This window comes from Eschscholzia californica, unplaced genomic scaffold (genome assembly GCF_041429995.1).
Source record: "Eschscholzia californica isolate CP2 unplaced genomic scaffold, dmEscCali1.0.p SCAF_1, whole genome shotgun sequence".
In the NCBI taxonomy this organism is placed as follows: Eukaryota; Viridiplantae; Streptophyta; class Magnoliopsida; order Ranunculales; family Papaveraceae; genus Eschscholzia; species Eschscholzia californica.
Window position 1 is genome coordinate 995,032 of NW_028238198.1, and position 20,889 is coordinate 1,015,920.

The 20,889-nt window shown below is 36.0% G+C and overlaps 3 protein-coding genes across 16 annotated transcripts; 2 read left to right on the forward strand and 1 right to left on the reverse strand.

The window, feature by feature from the left end:
* The first annotated feature begins 2,115 nt into the window (after positions 1-2,115).
* On the forward strand, positions 2,116-10,902 carry LOC147562940 (uncharacterized). 13 transcript variants are annotated; one of them, XR_015223105.1, is made up of 17 exons: positions 2,127-2,713; positions 3,305-3,390; positions 3,524-3,632; positions 3,734-3,877; positions 4,280-4,384; positions 5,047-5,130; positions 5,224-5,339; positions 5,452-5,553; positions 5,634-5,747; positions 5,827-5,883; positions 5,964-6,030; positions 6,102-6,155; positions 6,266-6,340; positions 6,416-6,451; positions 6,561-6,691; positions 7,919-8,035; positions 8,212-8,389. XR_015223105.1 is itself a non-coding variant. In XM_086632618.1 (16 exons), exons 2-15 carry the CDS (start codon positions 3,362-3,364, stop codon positions 6,675-6,677), a joined length of 1,209 nt encoding a protein of 402 aa, XP_086488744.1. In that variant the 5' UTR covers positions 2,127-2,713; positions 3,305-3,361; the 3' UTR covers positions 6,678-6,691; positions 7,411-7,830. The 13 variants fall into 13 exon arrangements, 11 of the variants coding, with proteins under 11 accessions (XP_086488719.1, XP_086488736.1, XP_086488744.1 ...); XR_015223106.1 differs by having other exon boundaries at positions 2,128-2,668; XM_086632618.1 differs by lacking the exons at positions 7,919-8,035; positions 8,212-8,389 and adding an exon at positions 7,411-7,830.
* On the reverse strand, positions 8,767-12,124 carry LOC147562941 (SUPPRESSOR OF GAMMA RESPONSE 1-like). The gene is made up of 6 exons (XM_086632663.1): positions 11,822-12,124; positions 10,961-11,093; positions 10,573-10,759; positions 9,834-10,327; positions 9,414-9,731; positions 8,767-9,303 (listed from the first exon to the last, which is right to left on the reverse strand). Exons 1-6 carry the CDS (start codon positions 11,827-11,829, stop codon positions 9,250-9,252), a joined length of 1,194 nt encoding a protein of 397 aa, XP_086488789.1. The 5' UTR covers positions 11,830-12,124; the 3' UTR covers positions 8,767-9,249.
* A 5,209-nt stretch (positions 12,125-17,333) lies between these two features.
* Positions 17,334-20,872, forward strand: LOC147562942 (BTB/POZ domain-containing protein At1g67900-like). Of its 2 annotated transcripts, none has more exons than XM_086632682.1 (5): positions 17,334-17,673; positions 17,808-17,975; positions 18,319-18,388; positions 18,474-19,730; positions 20,204-20,872. In XM_086632682.1, exons 2-5 carry the CDS (start codon positions 17,917-17,919, stop codon positions 20,690-20,692), a joined length of 1,875 nt encoding a protein of 624 aa, XP_086488808.1. In that variant the 5' UTR covers positions 17,334-17,673; positions 17,808-17,916; the 3' UTR covers positions 20,693-20,872. The 2 variants fall into 2 exon arrangements, with proteins under 2 accessions (XP_086488808.1, XP_086488799.1); XM_086632673.1 differs by having other exon boundaries at positions 17,833-17,975.
* The last annotated feature ends 17 nt before the right edge of the window (positions 20,873-20,889 follow it).

Consider the following 20,889-nt stretch of genomic DNA (forward strand, 5'->3'; position numbering starts at 1 on the left):
GTACACCTGTAGCCCAGTCTCGGGACACTCTTGCGAGCAATGCGAGACTATTACATTAATGATTTTCATCATTCTGAAATTGATTATGTAAATGGGGTGAAATCATTTTCTTGTTTTGGTGAGAAAGAGATAAGGGAGGATTTTTTATTTTTTTTCTTGCCAAACCAAGAACAAGAATTGTGTAAGTTAGAAGTTTCATCTTCTTCTCCAATATGAAAGGTTCAATGTCTCTGTTTAGATAGAATAAAGGAAACTATAAAAGCACCCCCATTTCAGTTAAAAGCGCCTCGCCTTTGGTGACTCCTCAGTTTTCACAGTCAGCTGAAAGTGTCAGTCTCAAAACAAGTACTCTCACCTTTGTGTTTTGCGCAAAATGGGTGAGTTCGTACCGATTTTTATTCACAAAATTAGTTCAACCACCGCCTTTACCAAGATGAGTAAAACACTGTCTCATTTTCTTCTTCTTCAATTCTACTATTGCCCACACCTTAAAATCACAAATTTTGTTTCTCTCTAAGTTCAACTCTTTGTGCTATAAATCTTTGTAGACTTTGAGTTTGAGATAATTTCTCAAGCATATCATTTCCCTATTAGTCGCCAGATACATACCTCGGACCGAAAATGACACTGTACCAGATACAATCACATCTAAGGTTATTTTTGTTATATACTCTCACATCATTTTTTTCTAATATGTACTCACATTTTGTTTGTTTGACTTGAACAAAAATATCTTTAATTTGAGTGTGTATTAAAAAATGGTGAGTGCATTTAAAATTTCTTATAAATGTTGCATGGCAATTCACACTGGCAACTCAGGAACATAAGGGGTATTCTCAAGGCACCTTTGAATGGCTGAGCCCATCACTTACGACATACTCAACCTAAGTTTCATAGTTGGCTTTGGGCCCATAAATACTAAATATGGATTTTGCCCATTATAGTCCAGCCGTTATCACTTCACTCGACTCCAATAACTGAGTGAACCTTCGCATTTTCGAGGTTTCCTGTAGAAATTTCACTTATAGACGAGTGATCTATTCGATATTCCCACCTCGCTCAGAAGTGTGTCTGAAATCTGAGCAACAAGTATGAGGTTAGTATCGCAGGATGTTGAATCATTTTGGTGGGACTGTGAGACGACAAACCCTATAACTTGGGTATCAAGAGCAGAGGAAATGTAGACAGGGCGTTTGGTCATGGACACGGGAACTCCCAATACTTGCAATAGGAGGGACTTAGAAGTTAATATAGGGACCCTAGTATCATCCCGAGGACATTGTTAGATGGTTTGAGGCCCCTCCGGACATTTATTAGATCTCATGTGTTTATCGTACATTTGTATTGGGTCATAAAGTCATGATGATGAGGTCGATAAACGATCTTAGTTCTAAACACAAACAAATCAAATATTCTCCTGAAAATTGAGACGAACAAAGTCACAAACAGAGTACCACTGCTTTTCCTTCTTAAAAATATTTTAAAATTTCTTTTGCCGCCATTAGATATTAAACCCAAATTTTTAATTAGTATCCACAAGAACATAATGGGCAAATAAAGTTGTTTTCAAAACCCTGAAAAGGTCTATTGCTTGAAAAGATCCCCATTTCAAGTTTCAAATATATTTTAGCCATATTTTACGGCCTATTTTACCCTACCTAGTTTGAGTTTATACATTTAATTACTTGTTTCCATGCTAAGGGAACATTCATTTGTTTTTTTTTTAATAATTTCTATTATTTTTATGTCCCCTTTTTATTTAAATAATTATAACATTGGTTCAAGTAAAAGGTATATATGTTGGATACCTTTGTCTAAAGTTTTGCACTTTACCGAGGTAGTGCTTTACCATCTGGCGTATTTCACGATAATTGTATTTTTCAAATAACACCTGAAGATTGTGTTCATTGTATTATTTGACAGATCAAACTAAGAGAGTCACGAGATCTCATTTTGACTATCATATCAGCATTTTAACCTATTCTATCGAGCTTTTGGCTAAATGTATATCACATTTGATAATATTGTCGTATGACAAAAAAAACATAATAGTAGGAAAAAAAAAGATTGTTACTAGTGAAATCATACTACCCTTTATACCATCCAAGGTTTAGAGAGAGAAAGATTGTTGTATGAAGATGACATTTTATAATTAGAGAGAGAAAGAGAATGGTTTGCAGAAAAAATAGGCAATAAAGTTGCCACTTATTCCAACACTACCAACTCTCAACCGTTGGATAATCTTTAATTTCCAATTTTGACGGTCTCGATCTATTAACTCGCGTCCTAAAATTCCCCAAGTGGTGGTGGCAAAACGGAGTGAGAAGAAACAAATTCTTTCCCTCAAGAAATGAAATGAAATGAAATTTCATCAATCTCAAGTACTAGTACTAGTAGTATTTTAGTTTCTCTCTCTCTCTCTAAAAACTCTGAAAGGGAAATCAACCTAAGAAGCTATCAGCTCATGAGAAAAATCAAACAAACATCTTTTTCTTCTTTAATCTTTTATTCTGGAAACGGTTTTGTTTGAGATTCGAAACTCACGAAGTTTGGCAAAGGGTCGAAAGAGGGTGAGCCGAGATTTCTCAGAGTTGCTCTTCCACGTTTCATTGCTCTCATTTTCTTCTTCTTCTTCTTCTTCTTCAAGTGATCCCATCACCCTCTTTAGGTTTACTCTCTCTATCTATCTATATATCTTGTGATTAGATTGCAGGTGAGTAATGGGTAGGCATTTGTTTGTGTATTCATGTGATTAGATTCTTCTATTGGATTGGGAAAAAAGGAAAACTGTTGAACATTTACGTTTGATTTAGTTTACTTAGATTGATATTTTTTCTGGGTTATCTTTTGCCATGGTAATGGCTATCTGAACCCCATTTTTTTTTTTTTTTTGTATAATAGTCATTTCAAAGGATCGGTGTGAGCACGATAACTGCCAAATTTAAACCCTTACAGAAACTACTAGCCTAAAGCCCAACGAAACTACTGGCATAAAAGCCCCATCTGACTACTTTATTTATATCCAAGTTCAATAATCCTCAATTTGCACTTCCATGGGACCTTCGTATTGCGGAGTAGATGCACTACCAACTAGGCTACCAGTTGTTGGCCTGAACCCCATTTTTGTTTGTTCATCAAAGGCTATATTTTTTAAGATGTTTTAGTACCCTTTAGTTTCAAAGTATGCCTATGATGTTGGTATTTTTGTAGTTTCTTTAGGTCTAATGATCCTTCAATTTTACATTATTTGTTCGTGAGAGATTAAGTTATGTTCTGAAATTTTCGAAATTATGAATGTGGTAAGGGATGTGGAGTAGCTCCTGGTGCAGTTTTCTCTATTGTGACAGAGGGTTAGTAGACCATGAGTAAAATGGGAGTTCTAGGCCGAAGGTTAGGAAATTCTAACTATGTTTGGATTCGTATTCTGTTTTTGGTTAAGTTATTATTGAAGTATTAGCCTTTCTATTTGTAAGAAAGGCGTACTATTATCACTTTTTTAAGATTTATCTATTGTGGGTTGCAGTGGAATAGGAAGAAAACCGAGTGAGAATATGAGGTTAATCGTAACTACGTTTGTTGGAGTTGTTTTTGGTTTCTTCATGGGAGTGTCGTTCCCGGTTTCACTAAATAAGGTAAACAAACATCATAAAATAGTTCTAATTTGTATTCGAATCAAAATAATGTCAATACTAACCGGATAAATGGTTTTTCGATTTTTATTTGATTTTGACAGTTCAACTTTCCGTCTAGCCTTATCCCTTCCTTCGATCTTAAATACATGGAAGATAGTAATTCAAGCCTGTTGCACCATGCTTGGTCTGCTGTGAAGGGTCAGAATAAAAGTAGCTCAACTCAACATAAATATGATACTACGAAGGTAAAATCCACTGGCTACCATAGGATAAATAGTAAGATTACGTTCATGTTTTCGTTGTCTGACTCACTTCTCTTATATCTTTCCTCTATTGGCGTACTAGATGCTATATGTCGTCCAAGCTTCCCTCCATTATTTATCAACATCTTCATAATTGTCTGCTAGTTCAATCTTGTTTTGATGTCCTAGCCACATGTAAGATCCATCTAGTTAGGTGATAAAATATAAGTATCTAATTCGTAAAATTGGGATTTAAGTTCCTGCTATAAGCCTAAGGAACAGGAGTCATATAGGTCCATTCTGGTTTACAGTATTACCCTGCAAAATTTGCGCTTTCGACTGTTAATTCTTCAAAAATATTGTCTGTATGTTGCTGCTTAATTGACCCCCCTTAATCTCGTGTAGATATGGGTTCCAACAAATCCTCGAGGCGCAGAAAGACTACCCCCTGGCGTTGTTAAAGCAGAGTCAGACTTTTATCTTCGTAGATTGTGGGGTAAGCCCAGTGAGGTGTGTGCTTTAAACCATTTTATGGAAGCTTAAAGCGTCAAATTTCTGGCCTACTCCTTTTTATTGTATACGCAAAAAATAGGATAGTCGTCTTATCTTCCCCTTTTGACATCCGAATGGTTTCTTTTTGTTAGAAATAACAAAATAGTCAGAAACCTTTTACTTTTGCTGCTATTCAATAAAATCAATTGCCATATTTCGTCTTCAAATTACCAAAAATATGTTTTGAAGTACTAGATCGGTTAGTAGAAAAGGATAATGACAGTTATGAAGTGATATATGTTCTTAGTAGCACATGCATATATATATATATATATATATATATATATATATATATTTAGTGTATATGACAATCCACATTAAATTTGCAGATTTTTAAATGTTCTTAAAAGAAAATTTTAGTTAAAAACTCCTCTTGTTTACATTAAGAGGTGTGCCAGTCTCAGGGAATAAAGATCCTTAATGAGTGTGTAGAAATTCCTGCATGCGGATGATTTGATGTTGTTATCTACAAGTTGACGCATCAATCTCATTACGTTTTGAAAGCATTGCTCTAAACTTTTCAATGACACTGTCAAATTTGTTCTTTTCGCTTTTCTCTATCCTCAGTTTGGAACATGAAGATTTCCTTTTGTCTCTTCTTGTTGTTTCGATACCTGCAGGACTTGACTATTAAGCCGAAGTATCTTGTAACCTTCACTGTTGGTCTTAATCAGAAAAAAAATATTGATGCAGCAGTTAAAAAGGTTAGTCAGGAGAGTGACAAATGCACATATCATAGAGACACTAATACTCCCATTGACACTTCTAGTAAGCTATTGACGTTGATTCTTCTACAGTTCTCAGAGAACTTCACGATCGTGTTATTTCACTATGATGGCCGGACCAGTGAATGGGATGACCTTGAGTGGTCAAAACGAGCTATTCATGTTAGCGTGCCGAAGCAAACTAAATGGTGCATAACTATCTCTTTTACTATGCTTATAATTGGGTCTGAGTAGTTATACAGGTCTCTCCAAGTGATGTTTCTCTCTCTTCCCCTAAAAGGCTCTGGTTTCTGGTCTCAGGTGGTATGCCAAAAGGTTTTTGCATCCTGACATTGTGGCAGTCTATGACTACATATTTATATGGGATGAAGACCTTGGAGTCGAGCATTTTAATGCAGAAGAGTGAGTAATTGTAAGGAACTAGCTTTGCATTGTTTTATGTGAAATCTAAGCTTACCTTCTGTTTTGTCGCCCGATCATAGATATGTTGAGCTGGTGAAGAAGCATGGGTTGGCTATTTCACAGCCTGGTTTAGACCCAGATAGTGGATTAACATGGCAAATGACAAAGAGAAGAGTTGACGCTGAAGTTCACAAGTAAGAATTACAAAAATTCCTTTTCCTACTCAAGTTAGGTCGTATGAACATCATTCATCACTTGTTGCCTTATATTCAGAGACACCGAGGAGAAACCAGGCTGGTGCACTGATCCTCATTTACCACCATGTGCAGCGTATGCAAACTCTTTTATCTTCTTCCCACGTTTTCTGCTTCTAGAAGTAAATCTTCTCATTTTTCTTTACTCGCGTCCAGTTTCGTCGAGATCATGGCGCCTGTGTTTTCTAGAGAGGCATGGCGATGTGTGTGGCATATGATTCAGGTATCTAATTTGCTGATTGCATCAGTTTGTTCCAAGTTCTCATCCTAATGAGTTACTTTATATTATTGCAGAACGATTTAGTTCATGGATGGGGTCTTGATTTCGCACTTAGGAAATGTGTAGAGGTTTGTGATGGATCCTATAGCTCTAATAGTTTGTTTCATCTTAATCACGTCATTATCATTCTGTCTAAACTCTAACTCTTTTTCCATTTTCTCCGTTGTCCAAAAAACAGCCCGCCCATGAGAAAATAGGAGTAGTTGACGCTCAATGGGTGGTTCATCAAACTGTCCCATCACTCGGGAACCAGGTAAATTGAAACTACCCATTAGATTAAACAAACATTGATCTTTTCAATCAAACCTTTGTTTATGTTTTTTCACAGGGCGAGGCACAAAATGGGAAGGCGCCATGGGAAGGGGTAACCGATACACTATTAAATACTCGTTATGACGTTTAATCTCACTTAAACATTTCTGTGAGAGTCTTGAAATTACTCGGAATTCACTCTAATTACTGTTGTACGACAGGTGAGAGAAAGGTGTAGAAAAGAATGGGCGATTTTTCAAGACCGGTTCTCAGATGCAGAGAAGACATATTATAAGGAACTAGGAATCGATCCACCCAATTCCACAATCCGACGTTAGGGAAGCACTAAGAGGTGATTATAGAAACCACTGAAGCTTCTCCATAGCTACTATTGCTGTGTAACTGTCCTACGTTTTTATTTTCTACGTAATTAGTTGTATCAGAAACAAAGAGAAACTAGTGTGCCATATATATATATATATATAGAAATCGCTAATTTTGATTCATTTCAAAAGTTTCCATCATCTCTCTTTCCTTCAACTATCGAAGTTGCTAGAACATATGAATGAAGCCAAATTTCAGGCACCATCTGCATGAAATAAAATGTCGAAACAGTAAAAGGGCGACTGAACTTTTTTCTCTGCGGACAAGAAATTCTTGTCGAAAAGTAAGATCAGAACGTGAAGCTTTAATGAAAATATTCTTGAAGAGATTTCAGTGTTTCACTGATATCTTCTTTTTATTGTAAGTTATTTCATTTGCTTAATCGATAATACAGATCACAAACATCACTTCACATATGAAACGTAACATAACACAAATACCCACTTAGAATCATTGTTTTGCTTACATTTATTTAACCATATATATATGTGTTTAATACTTGGGAGCCCTTTCAGTATGCCTTTGTCGACATCATTTTAGCCAAATTAAACTTCTTATGTTTCTCTTTGATGAAATCATCAGCTTCAGAGTCAATATTTTCATCGTAAGTTTCACGATTACCTTCTGCATTAGTTCGTTCGAAATGAACATGTTTTTTCACGTGGACATGATCTTGAGCCTTGCCAGGAAAGAGTTGGTGACGGTGAGTAGCTGGAGTAACTTCACGAATTATCGTCTCAGTAACCACCGTATTATTGTTAGGATAGAAAAGAGGTGATCCGTCGACAGTTCTTATAGTCGATCGTTCAACTCTAGCAACCTGAAAGTAGTCATCATCGATTGCTGAAGTCTGATAACCACCTGCAGGTTGGTATCCAAGAGTATGATCTACATGATGAGACGCTGGTTGAAAATAACCATCATTTCTCCAACCAGACTGATAATTAGAACGATCGTCGTATTCTCTTGAGTGATACATTTTGTTTACTTCGGTTTAGTTTGTCTCTCTCTATATAAATATAGGTTTGGTGATGAAGCTAACTGTGAACTTACCATGTATTTGTATTCTCTTATATAGTTGATATTTTTATTCCTTGAGAAGGATAAGATTGCATCTAATTCCCTTTGCTTTTGAAAATGAGATTAGGCATCATATACTTTTCCAACGTTTTAGAATCATACCCAGTTGTTTCAGGACGGCCCGAGAGCTAGGAGACGGGTCACACTTCTCTCTTAGGCGCTTGTTGTCATATAACCTATATGAATATACTTTAGTAGATACTTGCTTCTACTCCGGCTGTTGTTCAGGACGGCACGAGAGCTAGGAGACGGGTTGCACTTTTCTCTTTGGTGCTTGTTGTCAGATGGCCTATATGACCAAATTATTTCAAGTAACTACACTTCAGGGAGGCGCCTTAAAAATTGCCCATATCATATAAAACACTTTACTAGATTGAGATTCTTTCTTCTACTCTGGCTGTTGTTCAGGATGTGGGTTCGACGGGGCTAAAATGGACTGTCAGGCACAATTGGGGGCCAAAACTAAATGTCAGACACTTACGGGGCCGAAGTAGAATTAACCCATAATTATTTCAAGTAACTACACTTTTATGGACAATATTGTAAAATATTTCCGTCCAAGTCCTAATAACCAGCCCCCTGCCTATATCTCCTTGAAACCTTACTTTGTTTTTCAGTTAGTTTTATATGATATGGGCAATTTTTAAGGCGCCTCCCTGAAGTGTTATTGCTCCTATTCCTCACACTCTCTCCCTTCAAAATTTGTCACGAAGGAGGCGAAAACAAAGAGAGAAGGTCGCGTTTTTGACGGAATTATCAATTGTTTGACAATGTTTGTGACAACTAACTCAAATCTATTAGCTTAAGAATTAGAATGACATGTTGGAGAAGCTGCAGGTAGTGGTGAGAGCCTGTGGAGAAGCTTGGAGCAGTCTAGGGCAAGTCCGTCTCAGGAAAAAACCTCATATCATATAAACTATGCCGACTGCTGCCTAAACAAGGAAAACTATGGTCGACATAAGGGCGGATACTCTATCATTAGGTCATGTATATAATATGCATTGTTCATTGCACACAGACCACTTAACAACACAAATCTCTAAGTCTTTAAGAACATAAGTTATAGTTTGATCATCTCAACGTTGAAGAAACATTAAAGACAAGAGTCAGAGAGAAGTTCGAAAGGGATCTAAACGAACCGAAAGAGATAATCTTCACCATGTAATAATCTCTTCAACAAATAGTCGCCACCGAATTGCTTGCACTTCACCAAAAATCCCTTGCCAACCTGGCCTAGTGACCGAACATCAGAGCTCTTTCGTGCTCGACTTTCAGAATCACCATCAAAATTTCTCATCCCACGAATGTTGTTCATCAACCTTCTAAATAGAAGAATGAGCATACACAAAATGAGGAAGAGAATGCACAAGTGGAAGGGATGACACAAAACTGAAGTTCAGCTTCCGTTTCCATTCTTGGTAAGCTTTAGCTCTACTGGTCATCTCCCTACAACCTGTCCAACCAGCCTGTGATACTTTCTTGAGAACCAAATTGCAAATCCTGCAAAAGTAATCATACAAGAAATCGTTAATAGTCGCCCGATCAAGTTCTTTGAATTTTATCTCGATTACTAATGGAGGTAAGGAATAGCCATGAAACAGAAAACTTACCGCAAGATTAAAATCGGGTGGTGTTTCAAGAGCTAAATTACCGAGGTCAGAGAATTCACAGGATGTGTTCATATCTCCTTCGAGCATGTCATTTTTGTTTCGATCAAACTCTGAGTTATGTGGTGCTTGTTTTGTTCCTGACATACCAGCAAAAGAATCAAGAATCTCGTCACAGAACAACGATGTGTCCATGTCCTCTAGATTCTGATCATCAATGGCTTGAGATTCACCAGCCCACCATGCATGATTTAGCCCTTCATCTCCAGGATGAACAAGTTCTTGAGGGAGTTTAAATGCTTCTTGGGTAAACTCTGCATCCTATTTCACATAAATCTTAATATAAACTGCTAACATTACGAGCTTAATCGCTTTTTTTAAGTGAACATATTCCAATCAGCAATATATGGATCATCAAAGTACCTGGGCAAGTAAGCTTTGTGCAGTCTCTGTGTCAGCCTGATCAAACTTGGCTCGTTTTTCTGGTCGAGGAAGATTTGGTGTATTCGTCTTTGGGGTTCTTGGACTAGATTGAGCCACGAATAAGTTAGATTCTTGAAAATCGTTGTCACTTTTGTCGATTAGCTTCGGGTTTTGTTGGTAGAAAATCTTTGAAACAACAAATTCACCTTCCAATTCTTCTTCCTTGGTTCCAAGATGATATTGATGCATAACCCAATTAGATTTATCTGGCTTGGACCCTTTTTTTGAACTCTTGTATAGAACCATTATCTTTTTCCAACCTCTTTGGATACCATTATCTATCACAGGTTTGGTTTTTCCTGTCTTATGCCAACGAACGTGCTCAATTGTCGAACTACTTTCACCATGAATCTTTCGACGCTTACGAGAACCAGTTGCATATGCTTTTGATGTTCTATGAAAGAAATGAATGCTACTTCCATCTATTTTTGCACCTGAAACAAAACCAGGAAATGTACTTTCAGCCATGGTCCATCAACTTCAACTTAACTTGAATGACTCGATTAAACTATATGACATGTTCAACCTATCTTAGGTTTAGATTTACTAAAGTTATTGTATTTTCCTTTTGAACTACACAAGGCAAACTTGTTAAGGAGCGGTAACCTGAGGCAAATATCAGAATAGAATAAAGAACTGAAACGGAAAGAACGTAATTTAACAAGTTATCCACCCTCACCAGGAAGATTTTCAGGATGAGTATAGCAAATTCCTTTATCCAGCTCAATTGTTGGAATGAACTCATCAATAAATCTGTGGGGCTTCGAATCCCCAGAAGCAACTTTTCCTGCCAAATGCTCTAGAAGCTCTACATCAGTTGGATCGAATTTCACTCCAGCAGGGAAGCCTGGCCATTCAATTGAAACCTGCAAATCACAAGTCGTAAACAGAAATACGAAGCTTAGTTACAAACTATGCGAGAAGGTCACAAACTCACAGTATCGAATATATCTAATGATTCATTGAAGGTTTAAGTACTTGAATGCCAAAAAACGGCGTTATCTGAAAACAATGTTTCTTAGTTGATAAAACATGTCGAATGCACATCAAAATGAACTTTATCTTACATCGCTATTATCGATAAGATAATGGCAATTTGGGCACTCCCGACTCGCCCCACAGTCTTTGATTTGATGCGAAGGAAACTGAGAAGCATTTTTCACTTTGGTTGCAATACCTTTACTATCAATAAGCCAACTCCTGCAAGAGTACAAAATGTCATTTCGACAAGAGCGGATAACATGTAGACAACTCCATCTAAATCAAGCTAAGAAACCAGACAAACTTGAATCTCTAGGTTAAATAAGAGGTTAACCGATAAGATCGAACATCGACAACAGCAATTACATTTGGATATATAGCTTAAGAAAGAATCAGAAATGGTAGAAATGAACCAACTTTATTTACCCAAATATATCAGTACCATAAAAGATGATACATTTAGATACTTGATAGATGATTGATTCTAGTTTCTTCTGTAATCAATTGAAGTATGAAAAAGAAAGAAACCCAAAATTTGCACCTATAGAAAATGAATGGTATTATTATTATGATTAGCAAACAGTATCATCATCATCAATCGCTACTGACATTTCTTCAAAATGGGTAACTCAAACTTGAAATAAGAAATCAAATAAATATAAAAAAAATCACATCAAAATGAGAATCTAAACTAAGAACCAGATGAGAGGGGGCACTGATTAAAACCCTAACCCTCTACCCAAAAAGTCAAAAACCCTCTCCCCATGTGGGAAATGAACAATAAATCTAAAATCTAAAACTTGGGTTTATCAAATCTGTAACAAAAAAAGAAAATGAGAATGATTTGAGCACAAATTATACATTCTATTAAGATGATTTCAGAAAAAGGTCATTAGAAGATGAAGGAAGCTGAAGAAGAAGTGTACTAATTGTTATGATGATTTTACCTTGCCATTTAGTTTTAGAGAGAGAAAGTAGAGAGAGAAGGTGGAAGACATAGAGAGAGAAACAAGAGCGAGGGTAAGGAGGAGAAGATGAAGAAGAGTGTGTTTTTGTTTCTAGCTTTCTCTTGCTGATGAAGTTAAATGAGAGCGGGAAATAGCTTTGGGACCGTTGGAAGATATGAAGTTCCGAACCAGAGGCTCGGAAGAAATGACCAAGTTCCGAACCATCAAGTTTGTGGGGTCTTAGCGTTGACGTAACCAAAGTCGGAATCTTAGGTTCGGAACCAAGGCTGTATTTTTCTAAGCGGGAGAATGCCTTGGTGTATGGAGTCATAAAGCAAGAGAGAGAGAGTGGATAGAGAGAGAAACTAGACTTACCTTGCTCCCCAAGCTAAATGAATAGAAACGTCGGATGACTATTTGTTGACTCACTTTGACTATTTTGAAATAAACACAACCTCTACTTTAGAGGGAAGGCCAAGTGTGTTCACTCTACAAAGATTTTAATGTTCCTTACAAATTTTTCAAAGTTTGACTACGATATAGACTGTTCTTTGACGTGAGTGATGGAACAAGTCAAAAAATCTGTCACAAGTTTTTTAAAGTTTGACTATAATCTAGATTGTTCTTTAACGTGAGTGATTAGACAAATCAAACAATCTGTCAAAATCTTTTACACACTTAAGATTTCTCATTATAAAAAGAGTTAATTCCTATATTGCTCCTACTTTGTGACCAGCTTCCTTTATGGCCCCCTTTTTTCGTAAATTCAAATATGACCCCCTATTTTCAAGTAAATGTCATTACTACCTTTCTTAATTCTAAATTTAAAATATTAAAAAAGGTATTTCCACCTCACCCCTCTCTCTCTCTCCACCTCATCTCTCTCTACAACTCACCCCGCTCTCTCTCCAATTCACCTCTCTCTCCAACTCACCTCTCTCTCCAACTCACCTCTCTCTTCTCCGGCGACCTTCAAACCTAATATATATATATATATATATATATATATATATCTCTAATTTTTTTTTTTAAAATTTCTCCACTCTCTCTCTATAAAAACTCCGGCGAAGGGGTTTCCCTCCGCCGGAGGATCTGTTCACGAACCTGAAACAGATCATCCTAGACCACCATTAATGAAACCTGAAACAAAATCAGATTGGGGGATTTGGGTGTTTCTAATTCTCTCTGTTATTATCATTGGTACTGAAAACAAAACTTGTTCTTTAGCTTCTTCTACATCAAGAAATTTCTTCCAAAACCCTTTCTTTTCTTCTCTTCCTTCATACCCAAATTCCAATAATGGAGTCTTAATTACTCCAGCCATTTTTTTTCCAAAATTTCTCTCTCCTTCTTCTTCTTCTTCTCTGGTTTCTTCTTTTCCAATTATGATGTTTATATTGTGAAAGCTAACTTAAGTTGACAGAACAAATTAAACAATATCCACCACTAATAAAATTTTCTCCCTCTAAATTGGGTTTATGCGATTTTAGAGAGAAAACCAATACCCAGCCAGACAGAGACAAGATCTCATTGTAAAAGGTTCCTGACTAACATATATAAAACAGAGAGAAGAGATTGAACAGAGAGAGAGAGTGGAGAGATTTAAAAAAAAAAATTTAGGCCGGAGAAGAGAGGTGAGTTGGAGAGAGAGAGAGGTGAGTTGGAGAGAGAGAGAGAGGTGAATTGGAGAGAGAGAGAGGGGTGAGTTGTAGAGAGAGATGAGGTGGAGAGAGAGAGGGGTGAGGTGGAAATAACTTTTTTTAAATGTTATAAATTTAGAATTAAGAAGGGTAGTAATGACATTTACTTAAAAATAGGGGGTCATATTTGAATTTATGAAAAGAAATGGGCCATAAAGAAAGCTGGTCACAGAGTAAGGGGCCATATAGGAATTAACTCTTACGAAAAAGGGAAGTATTCTGGACCAGTACATTAATTACAAAGGCCACACACAGCTAGAGGCAATTCTTTCTGAAACAAATTTTTCTAAGAGTACAAACCCCTCTAGAAAATACACACATTTTGAAAAGAAAAAAAAAGACGGGGATGACGGTAAAGGGTCTGCGGTAAATTCCCCTTTGTTCGGTCGCTACTTTCGTCGCTTTCTCTTTAGTCCCTTTGTGCATCTCTCCCTAACTTCGTGTTATTTTGTCTCTCAACCATTATATCTTTTCTCGCCGGATTTTTATGTGATTGGCGACTGTTCATATTCTCATAATTTTTTTCTTCTTTCTGTTGGTAGTGCACCTAACAAATACTTGGTCCAAGTAAACCAAGGATAGGATTTGTTATGGGGTATATAAAAAATAGTGTATAAAATAACCCAAGGATTACTCGAGTGCCTTTAGATCTTATCTTCCAACCTGGCTATTTTGTCATAGCTTATACGACTATCTAATAAGTATAGCCTTGAACTCTTTGCTTTTCTGTTGAAAGGTATGGCCTGAATTCTGGCCACATTATAAGAAGTTAATTAATTTATTTGGATTACCTTTAATCATTAATTAACCTTAATCTCTCGAAATTGTGAATCTGCCTACTCAAATCAACTAGTACTTAACTTTTTTTTTTAAATATTTGGGGTCATAAATGATTATCCTTCTATGCCAACTGCATCATGTATTCATGAACTATTACTATTCAAATTTAATTTCTTAACACCACAAATAATATAGTAAATAATAATCATCATTATTAGTATTATAATCGTATTAGGTTTTAATCAAGAAAAGTAACCAAAGTTTATTTGTTGTCTATTTATTTATGATTTAGAATAATACTCAAAAGGTAGTACCATGTAATTTTATAGAATCTGAAAGATAGTGATCTAAATAGAAATTGTGATTTCTTTGATTTTAAAGAATGTGAACTAAAAAAAAGTAATATATTAAATAATTAAATTATATGTAAAGTACATGTACCTTCAAAATGTTATTAGTATTAATAACCAATATATGTTATAATAAATCAATATATGCATATTTTTTTAATCTAATATATGCATATATATATATATATATATATATATATATATATACAGTGAGTTAGTTTTTTTTTTTTGATGAAGGATATAATGAGGTAGTTGAAAATGCATTAATAAATTATGTTGGTCCTATATATATAAATTGTTGGATCTTGTGTCCTATTGGAGATTTTCATTTTATCATCATCATTCTTTACTTTAATTTTGTTCTTCCTACTTTACATAAAAGTAACACTACAACAAAAAGGGAAAAAAATTGTGGTAGGAGAAAACCTGATTTAATATACAAAATACAAAATTATGGTCGTGAGTGCGGTTTGAACCATTGATTTACGTAATTGGAAGTAACCAATTAGGTTTACGACGAAACCTAGAAATCGATCACTGATCCAATTTGAGTACCTCTACGGGATAGACCTCAACAGAAAACTGAAGAGTAACGGCAGCAAGTGATTGAGTTCAGTAGTTCCTCATATAAAATTATTGACTCTAGAGATATGGTAATATGGAGAAGACAAAATTGTTTGAAGCACCGACAGAACCGGAAGCGCCTCTTGTTTCAAAGAGAGGATGACGGGTTATTCACATTTCATTTGATGATCAGAGGCGAATTGAAAGCTAAGCAGTGGTAATTCTACCCCTGGGGAAAAATAGAGATGTCTCCTACGTTACCCGTAATATGTGGAAGTATCGACGTAATTTCATAAAGTAACTAAGTATAATATTATAAGATAAACTCCGCCGCGGAAGTGGAGCAAGATTTAAAAGAAAAAAAATGTTCTCATTTTTCATGAAAAAAAATAAAAAGCAAAACCCAATAACTTCCACCGCAGAAAAATATTTATTTTCTTTTAAATCTTATGAAAAAAAATCGTTCAAAAAGTTGAGATAACTTTCTGTAATTGTATACATCGATCAACTATTCTTTTTAATTTGATAGTATTTTTAAACGGAATAATCCAGTTAGACGATAGAGCAAGACATAAGGTAGGATGCTGGATCAAACTCTAAATGATTGCAGTGTTTCAATTGTAAATTGGAATTTGTCTATGAACATAGAATTCAATAGTGAATTGAAGTAAGAAGGGGTTTGACCGGCCCCAAAAGCATTTAAAAGTAGTTGGTTATCAATGAAGAATGTAGTGATGAGTAATAATAATAAGGGACCCAAATAGAGATAGAAACATATTAAATATGACCTATCATGACACCAATTGATGTGAGAGAAAGTAAAATATCATAATCATGATCATATACTGTGTGCCTACATGCTTATAAGCATCATAAGATATCATAAGTTGACGTACACAAACTTAATATCAAATGCAACTAACTATACATAAAATAGTAATAGAGTTAATTCCTATATGGCCCCCTACTTTGTGCCAGCTTTCTTTATGGCCCCCTTTTTTCGTAAATTCAAATATGGCCCCCTATTTTCAAGTAAATGTCATTACTACCCTTCTTAATTTTAAATTTAAAACATTTAAAAAACATTATTTCCACCTCACCCCTCTCTACAACTCACCCATCTCTCTCTCCAATTCACCTCTCTCTCTTTCCAACTCACCTCTCTCTCTCTCTTCCAACTCACCTCTCTCTCTCTCTCCAACTCACCTTCATCTTCTCCAATTAAGGTCGCCGGCCGGAAAATTTTCCGGCCGGCGACCTCCAAAAAAAAAAAAAAAATTTCCTCTCATCTCTCTCTCTCTCTAAAAACTCCGGCGAAGGGAAACCCCCTTCGCCAGAGTTTTTAGAGAGAGAGAGAGATGAGAGTGAGTTGGAGAGAGAGAGAGGTGAGTTGGAAAGAGAGAGAGGTGAGTTGGAAAGAGAGGGGTGAGTTGTAGAGAGAGATGAGGTGGAGAGAGAGAGAGGGGTGAGGTGGAAATAATGTTTTTTAAATGTTTTAAATTTAAAATTAAGAAGGGTAGTAATGACATTTACTTGAAAATTGGGGGCCATATTTGAATTTACGAAAAAAAATGGGCCATAAAGGAAGCTGGTCACAAAGTAGGGGGCCATATAGGAATTAACTCATATTAATATTACCGGCCTATCATATATGATTCTAGTCTGGCGAGTAATCTTAATTGACATAAAATTTTAGGGGGGTAGTGGTTCAGGACACTGGAGGACACTCAGAGACAAAATGTTCCAGAGACATTTCAAGATATTTCGGGACATTTGTCCGTAGACAAAATGTCTTTATGGACATTTCAAGACATTTAATTCATAAACAAAATGTCTCAGAGACATTTCAAGACATTTGGTTCATAGACAAAATGTCTTGGGGACATCTCAACATATTGAATCCATGGACAAAATGTGTAGTGCATATTATTATTATTATTATTATTATTATTATTATTATTGAAGGATAATTGGTAGACATTTATTATTTTAATATTATCATTATTGTCAAATCATATGAAATAATATATTTGAACCCATATTTCAATAATATATTTTTCGACTTCTGAGGACATTGATGGCAATTGGTAGACATTTATTATTTTAATGTTATCATTATTGTAGTCTATTTTTCTATTAATTAAAAAAACACAAATTAATTTCTACTTTGAGTTCTTTGACTAATCTTACATGGTCAACAAAATCAAGGGTGATTAGTGATAGAAGCGCATGTTAAGCACGTGCGCACTCTAGTTAACCAAATCCCCCATCTTGGGCACGCCTTAAACAGGGGAAGCTTCTTTCATCTCTGAACCAGCGGCCCTTATTAGTCTGGCCAATTTCCTTCTTTTATTCTCAGTTCTTGTAATCCTCCTCTGTTATTTTCATAGCTGGAAACTGGGTAATTCTTCAATTTCAAGAAGAATTATAGTCTATCTACTTTGATTATTTTAATCCTGTAAGTTCAATTGAAAATGTTTTTTTTTTTTTTAATTTTGATCTTGTTAACAATTTAACATGATTATTTTAAAATTTCATCATCTGGGTCATCAACCTTTTTAGCAAATTCTGAAACTCTCCATTTAAATACAGTTTCTTCTCTGCTTAAATTCTTCAGAGTTGAAGGTGATCAAGTGGTGGAGGAAGTTCAATTTTCTGATAGAGTACTGGAAATTTTGATGAGAAAAGTAGAAAGATCAAAATGAAGTTTATGAAACTTGGATCTAAACTTGATACTTTCTTCACGGCAGGGGATATAAGGTATATTTTCAAGAGTAATGTTACTGAACAAGAAAGACAAACTCTGAGCAGAGATCTTACGTGGTTTGTCGTGATTCGCGGTTTAATTGATGAGAAGCATCAGAAACACGATCGTGGCGAGCCACGTAAGATTTCTGCCTAGAGTCTGTCTGGTTTTTCCGATGATTCTGATCCACTAAACGGCGAATCACGACAAACCACATAGGATTTTGCTCAGAGTCTGCCTCTGATTTTCTTGTTCTCTAACATTACTCTTTTCAAAGATAGTTCTGACCCTTTTTTTTATTGAACTTTGTTTTAAGTTGTGAATGAATTTAATCTTTCTTTTTCATCTCTAAATTAGATCTATCAATACAGAAGTCTCAACTGATATCATAATTATAGTCAAAGGAACCAAATATTTACTTCACAAGGTAAAATTCATAATACCCATTTATAAAAATTTATGTTTTTGATTTTTAACCTATACTTGATTCTTTTGATGTTCATTTGATACAGTTTCCACTACTATCAAAATCTTTGCTTTTACAAAGACTAGTTTCAGAGTGTTCAAATTCATCAAAATCCTCTCAAGAATTAGTAATTCAACTTCTTGATTTTCCTTGTGGAATCGAAGCTTTCGAGGTATGTGTTAAGTTTTGTTATGGAATTACTATAACTCTTAGTGCTCTCAACATTGTATCGATTCGATGTGCTTCCGAATACCTTCAAATGAGAGAAGATGTAGATAAGAGAAATCTTATAAGCAAGCTTGAAACCTTCTTCAATTCTTGTATTCTTAGAGGATGGAAAGATTCACTTTTGACTTTACAAAGCACGAAATCGTTCCCTTTGTTATCCGAAGATCTTAAGATCACAAGTCGATGCATTGATGCTATTGCCTTGGGAGTTCTCTCTTTCCCGATTAAGTCGACTTTGGGATCTAGCTCCAAAGTGGGAAAAGACGATTCTTCTTGTATGGGAACGTTGAGTCAGAGACACGGGCTTTCTTCTCAGAGTGGGTGGGCAGAAGATCTAGCAGAATTCGGTATAGACCTCTACTGGAGAACAATAGTGGCGATTAAAGCGAGAGGAAAAGTACCCGCTAATCTCATAGGTAAAGCGTTGCAGATTTACGTTTCAAGATGGTTGCCTAATATATCTAAAGATGGGAAGATTATGAATGGGCAATATGATTCAGAATCCACAGGAGATATAAAAGAAAAATATCGATTTCTATTGGAATCGATTATAAGTTTACTCCCAATGGAGAAAGGTTCTGTTTCATGTAGTTTCTTGCTTAAACTATTGAAAGCTGGAAACGTAGTTCGTGCTTCATTTTCTTCAAAAATGGAGTTAGCTAAAAGAGTAGGAATTCAGTTAGAGGAAGCAAAAGTCAATGATCTATTGATTCCATCTCTATCAATGAACGGAACAAAGTATGATGTCGATATAGTCATGACTATATTGGAGCAATTCATGTCACAAACACAAAGTCCTCCAACTAGTCCACCAAGAGCAAAGGAAAGGTTTCAGAGAAGAAGGTCAAGATCGGCAGAGAATTTCGATTTTGAGTTTCAGGAGAGTAGGAGATCTTCTTCGACATCGCATAGTTCAAAACTGAAAGTAGCTAAACTCGTCGATCGGTATCTCCAAGAGATTGCTCGAGATCCTAAGTTGCCTTTGGTAAAGGTGATTTCACTTGCAGAATTCATACCAGATTTTGCCAGACCTGACCATGATGATCTTTATAAAGCCATTGACATTTATCTCAGGGTAAGCTAGATCTGATAATCTAATTTACCAATTTGAAGCTAGATTATTTTCTGTATAATGCACCAAGCATTAGAAGTTATCGATATTGTCTCACTCCTGGCACCCAAACCCAAGTCCATGGGTACGGGGTTTTGTTTTGGCAAGGGCTCCACGAGCCTACCCAAAAGGCTTCCACATTTTACTAAACTTGAGCAACACCTAGTCTCTAGTGTCTGGACATTCACCCAAGTGATATGGGAGTATTACAATCCCCACCTTTGGAGACAAGCTGTCCTCGACTCTAATATCATTTATAGCGCCTCGTGCCCAAAATATGCACCAAAGATGTTTCGACAATTCATAGATGAGATCGCGACAAAATTTCTTCTGTAAGTCGAACCGGTCACACCTGTATAAACCTGTCCACACGTCCTGCACAAGTCCATATACCATATGGATATAAGGATACTCAGATTCTTTGTTTGATCATGCAGACTCACAAAGAGCTGAATAAGAGTGGGAGGAAGCAGTTATGTCGAATTCTAGACTGCAAGAAGTTATCAGCGAGAACTTGCACGCTGGCTGCACGAAACGAACTACTTCCACTCAGAATGGTGGTTCAAGTTCTATTCATTGAGCAGTCTCGAGCTTCCATGGCTGGTGGTTTGGTGCCTGAGTTACCTAACAATATCGACATACTTCTTCGAGCAAAGAAAGACTCGTCCAGGATTCTGCCACAGGTAAGCACGAATATTACTAGGCAAACTGAAGAAGAATGGAGTATGTCTGGTCTCAGTTCACTAAATTCAAAGCTTTCGAATCTTAAGATGAAATTAACAGAAGACGATGAAGAAGAAGATCAAATAGAAGATGGCATTGGGCCTGTTGGAAGGAATCCAAAGCTTAAGTCTATCCACTCCATTCCTGATAGACCGAAGAAGATGTTAACTAGGTTGATGTCTGTCAATAGAACTGTAACTTGAATGAAGACTGCTCGTTCTTTTTTCTGTTTATTTTTCTCTTAGATAACACAAAACTGTTATTGATGAACTTTTTTTTTTTCCTTCTCTCGTTCGGAAATGATTATTGAGTTGTACAATCATAATTTCTACTTTGTATTGTTGCTGTACTCATGAACGATGTATTAAAGATCGATTGATTTATCACTGTGTGAGAAAGT